Below are 18,458 nucleotides of genomic sequence, written 5' to 3' on the forward strand. Positions count from 1 at the left end.
TTATATTCATTAGATGTCTTACTCTCTCTATTTCTCTTCTTTTCTATTACTTGCTTTTCGGACGTGTGCTCGTCAGATAGACAGCTTTGCTCGGATTTGGAGCTACCCGTCCATGATGTTCCAGGAGGGGGCATGCATAATTGAGGAGAGGCAGTACCCTAGCTTTGGAGTTAGCCACTAGGAGTTGCTTATCATTTTGTGACTTTTGAAACACTGACGGCTTCAGCTGGTTCATGTCTTTGTTTAGTGTCTTTTGGTGATGATTAATAGTTCTTCCCTTTCTTGTTGGATATGTATATTAGGTACTTATGATCTTTTATATCTATGAAGATGTATATTCAGGAAATGTTGTATCATTTCAGTTACCGTTAGGTAACCGGTTTTGATTTCCGCGTTATATGTTACTTAAAGTGATGTCCCGGAAAAGAAAGGTTTTTAAAATGAAACAATTTTATATCACCAATTAAAAAAAAAATTTACTCACTTTTCCGCATAATAAATAAAGAGTATTTTTCGGGGCGTTACACTTTTGACCAGAAATTGAACAAAGATACAACCCTCAAATTAAATAAAGAAACATATAACACGAATTTCAATTAAAACACATAAAGAAACATAGAATCAAGCAAATAAGCACAAATTAAAAACATGAAATCATACAATCTCCCTTTTGCACATGAAAATATATAATGTATCTCGAAGGATTAGTTTAGTAAAAATATCAGCTAATTACATTAAAGTTTTAACGAAATCTATACAATGCGAGTTCTTTCGAACCTTGCAACACCGGAAAATGTTTCAGTGTAACCAATTACTTCTTGAGTATAGCGTTATGGTACTAGTTTATGAAATGATGGGAGTACTCAAATTCTTTTCATATATCATTATATATGTATGTGTATATATCTGGCTCATGATCATAATATATTATATACATATATACTCTCATTCATCAATCGAACTACACAAAAATGGATGACAACAACCCAATGAATTCACCTATGGGTGACAATAAGTTATTTGGATACACACTTAGAGTTTAACAAACTTAATTATATTTATATAGAAGACGAATTATGTTTAACAAGTTTCATCGTGATTTTAAATAAAGCTTAACAAGCTCTAATGTTGATATAGGAATTGTAATATCCTCACTATGTAAGCAGATTTAGATTAAACCTAACAATTTATTGTGTTAGATTAGGTACTTGGTTAGAATACTTTGTCGAGTCTGGAGAGGCTTTGTAAGAAAAAATACTTGGATACAAATATTCAACATATCTAAAGAGGTAAAAATACTTGTACCATTCTATATAATAATGGATATCCTACCAGTTAGCTTTTAAAGAAGGAAATCCTTCTCTAAAGAGCTAGGGGTACCTAGATGTAGCAATATAAATAATTTTTCTTATTTTTCTTACCCTTAATTATTTATTAATCATTATGTCAAATATCGTAATAAACAGCAGTCATTTAACAATGCAATTATTTTGAACGACGCTATTAAAAACGAGGCGGAAGAATATTGACAGCGCATACTAAAGCACGCGCTGTCAATGTGTGTAACTTCCCACAGCGCAGTCTTGACACAACGCTGTTGAACATCAGTAATGTTAGTGCTGACTTGAATGAGTTATGTTTAACAGCGTATTTGATAGAAAACGCTGTTAATGTTAATAAATTCCACAACGCATAATTAAGAAAACGTTGTTGAAGATTACATAGTAATAGCGCCTTCTTAATTATGCGTTATTGATTTTATATGACATTTTAAGTGTCTGATATATTAATAGTTGAGTAGTTATGCGTCTCTTCGTTTATTGAAATATTAATGGTTGAGTGGTTATGCGTCTCTTTGTTTGTTGAAATATTAATGATTGAGTAGTTATGTGTCTCTTCGTTTGTTGAAATATTAATGGTTGTTCATCTATAAATATTGTGGTTCACTTCATGTTATTAAGAGTATGTGTTTCTAGAGGAGTATGTTCAAAATGTTAAAAGTTCTAAAGTTGTTTTTCTGTTTCAGAATCATGTCAATGAAATCTTTAACATCTTTTGATTTGGCAAAAGGACCCAGATTTCAGAATAAAATGACTATTATACAAGATTTACCTTAGATGAATTTTTAATTTGTAAATTATTTAGTTCATTAAGCTCTTTCAATTTTTTCAGTTTATTTATTTCCCTCATTAAAATCTTTTGATTTCAAAAAGGGTCCAGATTCCAGAAGGAAAATGACTGTTATATAGGATTTGCGTGAGATGAAGATTTGTGTAGAGCAGTCGAGGAAAAAATTATTTCCTTCATTGAAACCTTGTCAAAGAGGTCTTTAACATCTTTTGATTTTCCAAAAGGGCCCAGATTTTAAAAGGAAATCAATGAACTGTTATACAAGATTTATGTAGAGGAATCTGAGGAAAAAATTGTGAAGAAGATTTATTTCTTTTTCATTGTATTCTTGATCTATCAAATTATTTAGTTCACTATATTCGCATGTACAAATCATTTAGTTCATTATAATGTATTTTGCATATCTGAATGAATAATAAAACAATTATTTGAGATGTTAATTTTTTTTTGTTAATTATTTGAATGGTTATTTTATTTAATACTTTTTTCTGTTCCATATTAATAAACACAGTAAACAAATTAACAATACTTAATAAATACAAAAACAAATTAACAAAATGTAATGTTTAATATTTTTTCAGTTTCATATTAATAAACACAATTATATAGTAATATACTTCATGACAACTTCATTTTAATTAACGTAAATTCATGTTGTATACATATATTTTTTTTATGTAAAATGTTAATTTAACAGTGCATAATTACGAATACGCTATTATTTTGGAAAATGAGTTCAGTTTAACAGCGCATAATAACGATTGTGCTTTCAATTAGATTATATTCAACAGTGCTACTAGGTAGCACTGTTGATGTGTTCATGAAAATGAGTAGTAAACAAATGGATACACAACAAAAGTGTAATCCTTAATATGCATTGTTGAAAATGTCAATACAACAACGCTACTATTAATATGCGTTGTTGAATTGTTAATACAACAATATGCAATCCTTAATATGCATTGTTGAAGATGTCAATACAACATCACTACTGTTAATATGCGCTATTGAATTGTTAATACAGTTTAAATATCTAAAACATGAATCGTTCCCTCTATGCTCTCAAACTTAATCGAAAATAAATCCTCATACTCTCATTAACTCTCTTACTCTTAGGAACCTCAAAAATCTTCATCAATGACTTCCCAAAGTGGCGATCATGGTTCTCACAGTAGTGACTAAGCGACACCGACTCCACAAGACAAGCAAATCGTTGCTTAAAAATGAACTCAACATGGAATGACTTCCATGAAGAATGTTATTTGATCAAGAAGTAATGATGTGAAGATAGAAGTTCAATGGAACTCTAAAGGCCAATCATTAAACTCGAAGGGTGGCAACGCATTGGTAAGCTGCATTGGTATTATTGTTAGGCAGAATGTGAAGCTAACATTCAACAAATAGAGTGATGTAGAGAGTACCGTGAATGAGCGTATTTGGAATGAAATAACAGTAAGTTTATTTTTCAGTTTTTGTGTTTTCATGCAATGTACGTATATGTGTTACATTTTCATGCAATGTATGTTTATGTGTTACGTTTTCACGCAATGTACGTATATGCATGTGTTTTCATACAATATATAATGTATATCTGTTTTTATTTCAATCAACTTTTGATGTTAGTGAGGAGAATAAGGATTATATCCTTAAATCGGCTGACAAGGTTCTCTGACAATTCCGAACTGATGCCGAAAAATTACTCAGAGATGGTGATAGCAATGTCGACCTAAAACCTCCAACTAAATATGCAAATATCGTTGATGAAGAGGATTGGAAGACTTTTGTCACCCTACGCACACAATACGAGTCTTTCTTGGTAAAATCATATTCTTTGTATTGACTTTTGTATATATGCTTTTGTATATAATTGTTGGTATTAATGTTGTATATTGTTTCAGAAATTAAGTAATGACTACCGCAAGAGGGCATCCAAGCCTTTATATTCATACCGAGATTCTCGAGCGGGGTATAGAGGAATCGAGGAAAAAATTGTAAGTTTTGGTAATTTGTAAGTACATTATTAGTTATATTTTGTATGCATATATATATATATATCTAATTACATTATTATTGGTTATGTTTTGTTAGTTGGAGAACAAAAGCGATACACTTATGGCTGGATTCCTGTAAGAAAAATGATTGTGTCATTGACAATGAGGAAGTTCAAGAAGCGGCAAGACGTGTTGTAAGTGCTCATTTTTTAATTATACTTAATTTACATACTTTGTTTATCAAAATGTAATTAATTAACATTATGTTTTTTCTTGATTTGTCAGGTTGGCCTACAAGAAAAGGAGGCAAACCCGGATAGTTGCATAATACTTGACCAGGCACTAGGATTGCCTATCTATCGTGGCCGTATCCGAGGTGCATGATTTGGTGTTAGCTAACAAACATTTGTACTTCATCCAAAGTCTGCAACCAAAGCCCAAATGAGCCAGGATCAAAATCAACTAGATGGCCTCATGCAACGGTTCAATGCATTTGAGCAATCAATGAAGGTAAATGAAGTTGAGTGGCAACGACTAGCTACTATTGCTGGCACTATTCCTTCAACCGTCAATGAGAGTTGTACACTTGCACCTTACAACATTCTCATTATGATTCTCATTCCTGAGGTAATTTAGTTAACTTATTTTAATTTAGTTAACTTATTTTAATTTAGTCTTTAACTAATTATATGTTTTAACTTACATACATGGAATCAGTTCTTGCAAACTTTTCCTGGATACCCCAACTAGCCGAGTAGTGGGTGTTGGGAAACTGCACAAGTCGTGTGATGTTATGCTGCATAATGCACATATCTCACGCCATCATGTGAAGGTCTCGATTGATATTGCAGTTTATCATGATGCATTGCTTCCAATTCCTCTCGACGAGGATATCTTCACAGTTGGAGGGGCTATAGGCACTTTTGTGGCTTTGCCAGTAGACCTTGTTCAAGTAATTCATTCTAAGGTATGATTTTTTACTCACTCATATTATATATATTAATCTATAATTAATATGTTTTTTATTGAATATTTCAGGAAAATGTACATTCCACCCCCAATAGCACCCAAAAGACTAAACCATCTTCGGGGTATGTGAGCTCAAAGCTATCTACTGAGGATGTGAGCGCCAAGAAGACTACCAACTACTGTACTCAGCTGTTGGAGCATATACAGAAGTTGGGAGATGATATAATAACTATATCAATTCCCAATGAAGTCTTCAGGGATAATATTGATAAATATGTTGGCATCAATGAAGTTCAGGATGTATATAAACATGATTGTATAGGTGCAACTGCTATATATATATATAATGTAAATTATGTTTTCTTAACTTATTTACTTTTGCATGGTGGTATGTTATAATTAACTAACATTTGTATTATATATATTAGGTACTTGTATAAAAATTTTATTTCAGTAAATAAGAAAAAAGTGATGTTCGTGTCCCCACACGTTATCGCTTTGGTGTCGAGTGACAAAAATAAGATTTTGGAACATAGAAAAAGAATTACAGATAATCTCATCCTTCATAAAGACGATGCAGATTTATTTCTTGCACCTTTTAATATCGGGTGAGCATTGTTTAATTGTCTTTTATATTTCTTTCTTTAGTATGTTTGTTGTGCTTAACATTTCCTAACCATGTACATATGTTTTGTTAGGCAACATTGGGTTTTGGTTGCCATCAATCAGGTCAATGAAGAAATATACTACTTTGACTCATTGACACATGGTGATCTGAACAAGTACTCCACTATGAAAGATTTGTTTTCTAGGTAAGTGAATTACTTATTTAAACTTTTAGTTACACTTTTACTTTCCTAGTTGTTTAGTAATTAAGTATATCTTCTATTGTTTAGTGCGGTGAGAGTTTATAGAAGCTATAATCGTGGTAGAAACAAGTTACCAAATCACAAAATCAAGTGGACTCATATAAAGGTATTGACACAAATCATCTCAAACAATTATATGTGTAATGTATTCATATTTCAACTAAGGTTATACTTATATGTTTACTTCATTTTAATTATAGACCCCTTGCTAAACAAACCAGGTAGATTGTGGCTATTATGTGCTGAAATTCATGAAGGAGATCATTTAACAATGGCCAACTAATGAAATCAAGATTGTTGGCAAATCATATACAGATGACCAAGTCAACCAGATTAGAGAACAATGGTCAAACTTTATACTTAGTTCTGTTGACAAATCATAGCTCGATCTATAACCGACTCCTGAGCTCAGAATCTCTATTTAAAGACCATATTATCCGATTTGGGCTTAAAAGAGAGTTTTCTACATTTTAACCGCAAAAAACGTAGTGGTGACTCTAAATCATTTATGATGGGTAGAAGTCAAGTTCGCCTTTCATCTGAAAATCGGGCTGTGACATATTTTCTTTAGAAAACATGTGTGTTTCACCATCAAAATCAATAAAAGATATAAAGAAGGTAAAAGGAAAAGATGTAAACAAGGTAATGGTGTGTTTGCTTCCGTTATTTTTCGTTTTCATTTTCAATAAGGATTTAATATGTATATATTGAAAGTGTAAGCGTTTTGACTCTCAAACAAAAGTAATATAAATCAACAATAGATGATGCACTCATAGTGTAAAAAACATTACAATGATAGTATATAGATTTTAAACTCTTTCAATAAAATCAGGAAATGAGGATGAAAATATGTTTGCATTGTTGTTTTTATTTCATATTTCAGAAAATATGGGCTTCATTTTCGGAAATTATGAAAATGAAAAAATGTCATTTCCAATAAGGAGACAATGACATTTTATTAAAATTTTAAGACTTTTGTTATTCGATTTGTGCTCTGTCTTTTGATGTTTTAACTTTTTCATGTTATTCCAAATATTTTAATGTTTTGGAAACCTAATACATGTTTATATCTTATATTCTAACTATATCCTTATTTATTACTCATCTTCATTTCTTTTTTAATCTAGTTTTCATTGTTCATTGAATATGGTTATTTTAGTCAAATTGCATTAAATTTTTATTTCATTTAATACATTTTTAAACTATACACATAACGATATGGAATCAAGAGTTTATATTTTAAATTATTTTCTCCACTGATCAACAAAATGTCACTATCAATTGATGAATGTATCTCTCCTCCAAACCATCATACATTTTCATAATAGAATTTTGTTTTTATCTCTTAACATAAAAACTTTTATTCACATCTCTTATAGTATTGTTGAAATAGTTTTACAATAGGTATAATAATATATGGTTTTGGGATAAAAATTGGTGTCCCTTAAAGTTACCGCAATCTTAATTAAATAATACAACATTTGTATGTCGCTAACTTATTTTATCTTTAACTTTTTTGGAGAACACTTACAACTACGTAATGTTGGTTATGACTTTTCACACGTCTTTGTGATAGTTAATAACCAAGTCTAGCAATTAAAAGGGTTCAATATACTCTTGACATAAAATCCATTGGAAAAAGAAATGCAAATATCAAATATGTAGACATTCTATGAAATCATTGACTTAACTATTTTAGTAATTAAAATTTAGAATTGAATTAATTACAAACTAATGGTAATTGCCATGGTTTGCGAAGTTTAGAGTGAATGACTTTGAAAATGAAAATAACAATAACAAACATGTTTCGGTGAAATGAAAACATGAAAATAAAAAATGATTTTTTTGAAAATAAAATTAAGAAATAGAAATATGAAACATATCTTCTCATCAAACACACCCTAAGACATTACAATAGCCACACCATCCCATATTTTACTGCTCTAATATACATTCATCTTCTTTAATATATACATTCATCTTCCCATATTCATCTTCTTTAATATATTGACTCTTAAATATAATTAAAATAAATATAAATAATTAGTGGATGATGTAATAAAGACATGGAACGATTTTATCTTCAAGGAATCAGTGAAACGCAATATATGGATTGCCAAATCCCGAATCTAGCGACTGTTTAGGAAGCAATGGAAAAACCATGTGCAGAAATAGAATGGTAATTAGTGTGTTTATATTAAAAAAAGAGTCAATATTGTTACAAAAATAAATGGTCGTTAGCTGTAAAGATAGTATTCTTAGTTTGATACCTATATTAGAAAAAGGTGTCTGGTGCGTTTATATTTAAAAAGGTGTTATTGTTCATAAAAATATATTTAATTATTAAAAATTTAATTTAAATAATTTTTTAATCAATCACAAATAATATATTAAGTGACACATTTCTTTTTAAGGAAGATGATGGGCTCACTTTATTATGATCAGATTCTATAGAAAAAGTGTTATTATAATATTCTATAATATAGCTATAAATTATTGTTTATCCTAAAAAAAGTTAGCTGTAATTTATGAAATAGTCAGTTAAAATAACCTAATCAATTGAGTATATATAGTTTAAATTAAGTTTGTGATTGTGTTTGATAAACTTGATTATTGAAGTAAATGATTTGAATTTTGATTAAATAAATAATATAAATATTTATGAATCTACGTCATTATTTATACTTCTATACTATATATAAAGGGAAAACATGATGTAACTTCCACATGGTGTAATTTTTGTGTTTTGCCCTTAATATTATTTAATTTTTACAAAAACAATCATATAATCTTAAATAATCATCACTTATACATTAATTAACCACATATCTTATCCTAAATTGAACATTATCATAAACACAAAAAATAAAATATATAAAAATTGAATATGTAGTATCATGCAATATTCACTAGTAGGTACAACGTGCATGCACACATTAGTATATGTAAATAAATAAATATATTTTTAACTTTTATATATATATATATATATATATATGAGTGTAATATATATTATATACATATATCCTACAATATTGAAATTGATATTTTTATACAAATAATTTAAAGCCCTTATTTATCTTTATATATAGATATAAGTATATATATTAGTAATTATGATTGACAAAATTTTCAACTTGTTAATCAGTTCCAAAGTTTTGTAAACTTCAATGAAAGAAATATATATTTTTAATGAAATAAGACTTACCTTATTAGTAAGACTTTATTTGAGATTGAGGTTTTGGAAGGGAAGAGAAGAGAAGATATGATTTTGGAAAGCTTTTCCCTTGTTTGGGAGTGGGATGAAGGAGATGAGAAAGTTTTGGAGGATCTCTCAAACCCTCCAAGACTCTCTATATGTTTATTTTTAGAGTTCCTATAATTTGAGGTTTTTTGTAGATAAAATGTTAAAATAGTTAGTAATATTATATAATTATACATTATTGTCTATTTCCCATTTTTAATTACATTTTAAAGGAAAAATAAAAGAATATTTTGACATTATCGTTAGTTTACCCTATATATTCTAAATTTTATATTCACAAACAATGGGTATATTTCATTCATCCCCCTTCTCTTGCTCCCATTCCTAACCCTTTGATAACTCTCATTCTCTTTCCCTCATAACTCCCAAACAAAGGCCAAGCTCAGGTGTTAGTTTGAGATTAAATTTTGGAGGGGAAGGAAAAAAAGAAGACTTCAGAACCATGAAATACATTTATAAGATGACTCAAAAACCTTCAATTTTCACTTATTCTCATTCAAAATCCAACTGTCAAACTAATTTTGAAGGTATTCCCTCACCTTTTTGGATAAGAAACTAATAACTTTCAAGGTTCATAGCTGTCCCACTCAATAAGTGTCGCTCCCAATAATCAATTTTTCGACCTTAGAGAGCTAGTGAAGACTTTTACCACTAGACCAACGCCTTGTTGGTGGATTCACACTTTAATAGTGAGTTAAAAAAACTATTCCACATCTTTTATATTTATTATAGGAAAATCGAATAATTTTAATTAGCCTCAAACATTAGTTTTCTCTAAAAATATAAGTAAAATGTGAAGTAAGTTAGATTCCCTATCAACTTTCATGAATTCTTTGTTAAATTGAAAAACTAATCTATATTGAACTTGTCTAGAAACCGGAGAGAATTATCAGTTAATGAAGTTAGGTGGAGCCGAATTCAACTTAACTTATTTTCACCCAAAATAGATCGTACTAGTTTTTGAAGTTGTATTTTGTATAACTGCTTATCTGTGTGCTCTCTTCCCTGTAAGGAAAAAAATCCAAATAGGCATTTCCAACCAAACAAAAAGGACCAAAACCACCTGATAGAGATCTAGAGGGACATCCAAATCAGAAAAACGATTTTTTTGGTACTATCAACTATATCCTCGTCTATTGTAGTCATAATAATTTCTTGATACTACTAAGATATTCTCACCTCTTCGGTAAAGAAATCGACCTTGGGAATCCAGTGACTTATACTACTGTACCAACGTTTTGTTTCTGTTACCTGAGAATCCCGGCAGATAAATCTTCATTTCTAAAAAAGCCTTCTTAATCAGAATTCAAGATTCACATGTCCTGAATTGACTCACAGTCACGGTTTTTTAAAAAAAATACTCATGGCAACGACAGGGTCACCGAACCACCCTACCGATGATGGCGCCGTCATCGATCTAACGCCGCTCCTCGAAAATTCCGGCAACTCCTCCGACGAATCCAACTCCGGCCGCCGATTCTCGCGGCGAGAAGGGTTGCGGCAAGCTGCTCGGTTCCTCCGTCAAGCGAGCGGGCAGAGGACGATGCGTGAGCCGTCGATGGTGGTGAGAGAGACGGCGGCGGAGCAATTGGAGGAGCGGCAGAGTGATTGGGCTTATTCGAAACCAGTGGTTGTTTTCGATATACTCTGGAACTTCGCGTTCGTCGTTACCACCGCTTCGGTGCTGGTTCTGAGTGTGAACGAAACTCCGAGCATGCCGTTGAGGTTTTGGCTTCTTGGTTATGTTCTGCAGTGCGTGCTTCACGTGGTTTGTCTTTGTGTTGAGTATCGGAGACGGAGGAGGAACCGGAGGGAAGGATCGAGCAACGCCACAGCACAAGGCGGCGTTGGAGGCAGCGAGGATTTGAGCTCTAGTTCTATTGAAGGTTCTGGACAGCATAGATTGGTGCCTCAATTGGATGAAGAGGCTACAAGGTGAATTTATGGTCTGAATTACTATTACTTTTTCACACTGTTATTTTCAACTTTGAAAATTTATGCTTCAGTTTTTGCATCTGATTTTTTAATTTTTCAATTACTTTAGAGGATGCTAAACTGACTCTTAACCAATAAAACAACACTTATAATAACCTGTGTTTCACATTGCGATTGCCGTCACAGTTGTGATTAATACGATTGCCGTCACAGATATGGTTAATATGACTGTAGTGATTTCGGCTGTTGTGATGGGGATTGCGGCTGTGATAGTGTGAATTATTTTACAAATAAAAAAATTATTTTTGAATTCAAAGTTGCCCAATACAGTCTAATGCGGTCCGATGCGGCCCAAATGTGGTCTAATGTAGTTGCGACGCGGTCTGATGCAGTCCAAATGTACAATGTTGCGGACACATCATTGTGATTTAGTGTCACATCACAATTGCAGTTGATACGGTTGCGGCAGTCACTACAACCGCAATATTGCGATCCGCTATCACTATAATTAACTAAGGGTTTGTGATAGGAATTGTGAGTAATTGTAGATTGTTAGGTGGTTGCTGACTGCTTTCAGTGCATCTTGATTGTGGTGGATGCTGCAAATTGCAATTGCATTTGGCTGTGATTGTAGACTGCATTGGCTTGGATCAGCCAATCATGGCTGCAATACAACCACATGACTTCAACATGATGTAAATAATTGGCTTAAAATAAGCTGATATTTAGTTGATGGAATTGATGTAAATTGATCTATGTTGATGGAGCCAGGAAGTGTAGGTCCAGACAAGATTTGGACCAAATTCTAGACCAATTAAGTAATGGACCAACGATATGGAGAGTTTATTCTAGAAGGAAGGATGGGACACACGTAGATAAGATATAGGAAGAGATTGTTATGCTGAGCGGAGAATGAAAAGGGTCAAAAACCATTTTTGTTACAGATCACGGAAGGAGAGAATCTGTGTGACAGTTTGGGCATATTTGGGCCATAGCCTTTGGCCCTATTCTCTGGGAGCTAAGGGATATTTTTCGTTTGTTCTTTGTCATTCGAAGTGTTCTAGCTGTCTCATAGTGACATTCCTCTTAGTATTGTAATCCTCCATTTTTAGATTATCAATCAATGGATTACAAATAAGCTTCTCTTTCATTACTGACTTCCATTATGCAGCTAGTGAGAATATATGAGTGTCTGATCCTGTTAATCATATTTATGATAAAACTTGACTAAGTTGGTGCACGACATAGGTTTAGGTTGCTATGAGGGTTCTTCTGTATAATTAGGAGTGGAGTATTTTCATTCTGCCATTTAAGGAACCTACATGCTTTCATATATTTCCCATGGTGTAATGAAACTCCTTTGAACTAATTGGAATTTAATGATATTTTAATTCAATTAAGAAAAAAATAGTCATGTTGGTCGAAAAATGGAGAAAACTTTCAATCAATATTTCAAAGAGCTTGTATAGCAGTTTTAGCTTTCTCATGATATGTGCTTCTAGTAATGATAAGTAAAAAATTCACATGTTAGTTGATAATTGAGAAAACCTTCAACCAACATTTCAAAGAGCCCATATAGCAGTTTTAGCTTTCTCAGCAGTTAAGGGGAAAAAATAAAAAAAGTGCAGCCCAATGCACGAGGCTCCCATGTAGTGGGGTCTGAGGATGGTATTTGAACCTGTAACCTCATAGTCACTATGCATCAACTTTACTGTTGCACCAAACTCACCCGTTTATCAAATGATTTTTTTCAAACATATCTTCAAATTCTCTTAATTGTGAGCTTCAGTGCAACGGTAAGGCTATTGACTTGTGATTTGGAGGTCATGAGTTCAAAACTTGAAAACAGGCTCTCCTAGGATAAGTTTGCATATTTTTACTCTCCCTAGGCCCCACTAAGTGCGAGCCTCATTCATTCAACCACCTTTTTTCCCTCTTGAAATCCTCTTAAATCTAAAAATGGTTAAGATATGACTCAAATTACTTTGAGTGATTGAAAATGATGCTGAAAATTTAATTCAGATTTTAGAAAGAGATGGTAAGGATTGCCATGTGATAATTACCAAAATTCTCAATTCATAAAGTTACTTTTATTCAATTTATATGTCTAACTATGTAGGTTAGTAGATTTAAGAGGGTGAGCTTGGTGCAATGGTAAAGCTGTTGCTTAGTGATCATGAGGTTACGGGTTCAAATTCTGGAAACAGTCTCTCCGCTTATGGGGATAGACTTCATACATCTATCCTCTCCAAGCCATACTAAATGGAAGACTCGTGCACCAGACTGCCCTTTTTAGAGAAGAAACACTAGGTATAAATATAAAATTGTAGATGCAAGATGATATGGGACAAGTGCTATATTTTCCGGGTTTAATTTCAAAAGGGTTATATAACACCTTTGTTTAATATTAATAACTTTTGCACTTTTTAACATGATTTTTTACTATTATGAATTAACCCTTTAACCAGAGGTAATGAGATAATTTCTATTTTTATGCATATAAATGGTGCTGTACGTTGAAACTATAGTTGTTGATTGTGGCACCGAGTGACCTACCTCAAAAATGTTATCGTGGTAGAGCTGCAGTCTGCAATCAATGTTATGAAAATTGGACCATACTGTTTGGTTCAATTGAAAAATTGGTGAACTGGTCCCCATACCGGTACAATACAATAATTACACTAGTCATACAATCATATTGACCAAAATTGGTCATATTGGCCAATATTCATTTAAAAATATTTTTTTTAATGAATGACTTAATTTTCACTAACATGTTGACATGGATGATCAAACATACAACTACATTTGTTTATACTTCTAAAACATGGTCTACCACCAAGTGACACATTTTGTTTTGACAAATGGTATAAATAAAAGTAGTTATTGTATTCTTTATTAATTTTTCAACAATATTGTTAGTGTAATATATATTCATATTTAACATGACCGGTATGCAGTTTAATTAGTGAACCACTAGTTGAACCACTATACCACCATATCAGTACCCTGACCAGTACGGTATTAATAATATTGCCGCAGATAGTGGCTGCCATACCAAAGAGATCAGATATAGTAAACATAATTTTCCATATGCATAGCTTATACTCTAAATTTACAATTTACAGACACAATTACCATTTAATGTGGAGCACAACTGATAACAATATTTTAGTAGTAACATAAACCAATAGAGGTGAGTTTTGGTAGAGAAGGCTGGAATAGAGTAAGATGTTGTATGAAGAAGTGTGGGGTTCTAGGAATTTTCTAAAACATAGTATAGAGTCCGAAACAGGTCTAGGAACTTGTAGAAATGGAGGTGGGCTCTGCTGGGACAAAATCAAAACAAGGGTAGTGACTTGCATTTGTGATGAGTGATGACAAAAGGTTCTGAACTTACGTTTGTGAAGATACAAGGCAGAGAACTTGCATTTGTGAATGCAGAAGGCTGTGAAAATCCCTCCTTGTCATGGGTTTGCGACTGCGAAAGGCCTTTGTGCAAGGAAGAAGGGTTTCTCAATATGTGGAACATCCATTCTAGGTAAGGGTAAAAGAGACATTTGATAAGATAGAGGCAGAATAGAGATTTGCTGAGTTAAATATGGAAAAATCATATCTATCACCAGTTAAAGTGGGGATAAAATTGCAAGAAATAAAGTGAGGGACACAGCAGAAAAAACCCAGCATCAAGAGATGACAGGCGGTGATAGTGGCCGTGATGGGCTGCTCCACAAAAATTCAATTTGGTGCATGTGATGCATCTTGATGGTGCAATAACGGCACTATCATGCACATGATAACCTTGGTTGAAGCAGTATGTCCAATTAATTTTAGCCTCTATTATTATATTGATTAAGAAAAGAGCAATTATTATTTTAAATTTACTATCAATCTCTGATCAATTCATGGTATTCTGGCCCCCACCCCACTTCATGCTAAGCATTTTTATGTTTATCTCTTTTCAAAGCAGCATGGCGAAGCATTTGGAATCTGCCAACACAATATTTTCATTTATTTGGTGGGTTGCTGGATTCTATTGGGTTTCAGGTGGTGGTGACGGTTTGGCCCAAGATTGTCCTCTGCTTTACTGGTTTGATCTGTTCTTGTCTCATGCAACTTGTTCATATATATATATAATCATTGTATACTTTATTTATAATTATTTTCTTTTTAGCTAATCCACTGTTATTTTAGTTAAATACTTTTTGACAAAAATGTACTTGCTTTGCAGGTTATGCATAGCCTTCCTCTGTTTTGATGTTTTATTTGTCGTTTTCTGTATTGTACTGGCCTGCTTCGTTGGCCTTGCCATTTGCTGTTGCCTTCCATGTATCATTACACTTATGTATGCAGTTGCAGACCAGGCAAGTCATGGTTATTATAGGTTCTTGTTTGTGTTGGCATATAGATGTGTGAATCTAGTGCCTTGAAGAATTGTTTGTTTCTCTAACTTGACTTAGTTAGCATCATTTGCTAAGCCCTTAAAGGAAGCCAGTAAAATTTATGGATCCAAATATTATGAACTTCTGAATTTATTGAGGCTAAATGACATGGAAGGATGAAACTAGAATGGCTGAAATTGCTATTTGGTATTAAAAAGAGATCTATATGCTTTGTTTGCTGGATCTTATCTACATTAATAGGATCCTTTTAAAATATAGTCATTCATATGGTATAAGTTGTTACAAATGAGAATATTACATTTTTTTTCTGCTGAAGACTATCAACGAAAGCTCTAAGCCTTAGTATTAGGAGCTTAAGAAAACTATTGATGACTTTCTAGGGGATGAAGAATATGTATTTATGTTGCAGACCAGTAGTGATAGCCTTTAGCTTTGTCTCTTGCTCTGCCTTTGCTAATAACTAATTTTGTCTCCTATAGTGTCTCTAGCATTTGCCTTAAAAAAAAGTCGGCTTCGTTTATGAGGCTTCTACATAGTAGGGTCTGGGAGGGTAGATGTATGTAGCCTTAACCTGCAAGCGAAGAAGCTGAACCAGTGCCTTCTTGGTTACTAATCAGCAAACTTTACTAGTGTGCTGAGGCTCACCTTCTTTCTAGGAAAAAATAGGGAACAGTCTTGTGAATACATTAAGATGAAATGATTTTATTATCACGATTAAACTAGAGAGTAGAGACTAGAGAATGATTTTAAAGAATCTGACAGCTGCTACCATGTGCTTATAGTTGCTTCTTGGTTGTGAATTATTATTTGATAAGTAAAGTACGAAGCAAATGGTGCTGAACTGTTTCTGTGCAACTTGTAATGCAAAAATTACTTCTGATGAGGTGTAACTAATTTTGCTCACTACCTGTTTTGTTATGGATAACTATTATTATCCTGTGGTTTTGTATGCTTCATTCAGGTTGATGTTTTTTGTAGCTTCTATGAGAAGGATTAACTTTTGCCATATTTTTTTCCTACAACCTGATTGTGAAAGTAACACTAATTACTATTGATAACTCCATATTGTTGCTACATGTTGGTTGGTGACTATCATAAACGAAGTGTGTTTCTTGAATTTGAGCTGGAGTGTTTGACTGGAACATGATGACATTGTCTTGCAGATTAAGAGTGTTTTATAAGAGATATATATTTTTTGGAATTTGTTAGTCACTCTGTTCCTGGTCTAAAAAGCAGGATGGGGCATCAAAAGGAGAAATTGAGCATTTGTCAAAATTCAAATTCCGAAGAATTGAAAATGATGAGAAACTTGCTGGTAATACCGAAGGACCTGCTGGAGGAATAATGACTGAATGCGTGGCTGATTCACCTATTGAACGTGTACTTTCGGATGAAGATGCAGTATGTTTTTATATTTTTGTTATATGCAGACATAAACTCTTTCTACAATATCATCTCAAATATTTGAAGGGGAATCATTCTAATATTTGGTCTAGTGGTACAAGGCTCCGCTAGATCCCTAGGAAGATTAAAAGGTCAAGAGTTCGATTCCTGGGAGTGACACTTGTTGGGAGGGGCAGCCATGCACCCTGAAAGGGATTAGTTCCTTACCCATAGGGTGAGTTGATACCCTTGGCAGTATGAAAAACACAGACTTCATTATAATCTAAAATATGTAGTCATGTTTTGAACACATTCTCATACTAGGGGATGTAATATCTGTGTATGTTTTGGTTGTATATGTGCTTGGAGTTCCATCCCTTTTCTGTCTTAGTATTCCTTCAGAGGCTAGGCTATCACTGTATACATTGAAAGGAATTTGAAATGATGATTCAAGCACACGCGCGACAATTTTGATATGATAATACACCCTCTATCCTCTGTTACTCTGCTAATGTAAAGATTTTTTTTTGAGTTGTAGGAATGTTGTATCTGTCTTTCAGCATATGATGATGGGGTTGAACTAAGACAACTTCCTTGTGGTCACCATTTTCACTGTACCTGCGTCGATAAATGGCTGTATATTAATGCTACTTGCCCTCTTTGCAAGTATAACATCTTAAAAAGTACCAGCTATGGTGATGAGGAAGTGTAGAAGATGCCAGAAAAATTTTCTAGCAGCCTTTTGGTGAACTTGCTTATGATTTGGTTCAAGTATATAATAGATACAGCATGTTAATAATACTTTAATACAGGCCATTACAATTGTTGCTGCTTCTGCTATGTGTTTGTGTATGTATGTAGACATAGTTTTGATTGTTTTTAATTATGGTGTCTTCTAACTGGTTTTGTATATTTAGCTTTGCTCAAAGTTTTATAGTTCGTAAGGCAGGTTTTATAACATGTCTCAAAGCCTCAGTATAACGTTTGAGCAATGTTCAATTCAACCACACCTAAAAGGTTTTTCACAACATTTGGCAAGCACAAGGTTAAGTTTGTTTGTAACATGATGTGTGATAGAGTGCTAATAGTAATCTACCAAGAAGACTATAAAATTACTCTAATGATAAGAAAATGGACATTCTAAGAAGATAAGGTAAGTACTAAATTTTGCATATTTCATTCATTGGTTGTTAATGGAAAAATACATCCGTTAAAGAGAGTAAAGAAACTTACCAGAACATTATCTTACTATATAAGAATATTATTGAAATTCTCAAATATAAATTAATCTCAATACTCAATATAAATTAATTAATTAAACCTAAATAGTTGACTATTATGTTAGAAAAATGATTATCTTATCCTATTCGTTTTCAAATGGAAAATGGGTAGGGATGGCAAAAAAAACTAACCCATGGGTACTCGTGGAAATACTCGCAACGACTATCCGCAATAATAACTTATAGGTGGGAGCGAGTTTTGTGATACCTGCTCTGCGGGTACCCACAAAGGA

At 32.7% G+C, this 18,458-nt stretch overlaps 1 protein-coding gene across 1 annotated transcript; it reads left to right on the plus strand.

Moving 5' to 3' along the window:
• LOC109331892 (E3 ubiquitin-protein ligase At1g12760-like) lies at nt 10,187-17,855 on the plus strand. Its single transcript, XM_019566663.1, has 5 exons — nt 10,187-11,159; nt 15,130-15,249; nt 15,391-15,523; nt 16,799-16,963; nt 17,484-17,855. Exons 1-5 carry the CDS (start codon nt 10,588-10,590, stop codon nt 17,655-17,657), a joined length of 1,164 nt encoding a protein of 387 aa, XP_019422208.1. The 5' UTR covers nt 10,187-10,587; the 3' UTR covers nt 17,658-17,855.

This window comes from Lupinus angustifolius, chromosome LG17, assembly GCF_001865875.1.
Source record: "Lupinus angustifolius cultivar Tanjil chromosome LG17, LupAngTanjil_v1.0, whole genome shotgun sequence".
Lineage (NCBI taxonomy): Eukaryota > Viridiplantae > Streptophyta > Magnoliopsida > Fabales > Fabaceae > Lupinus > Lupinus angustifolius.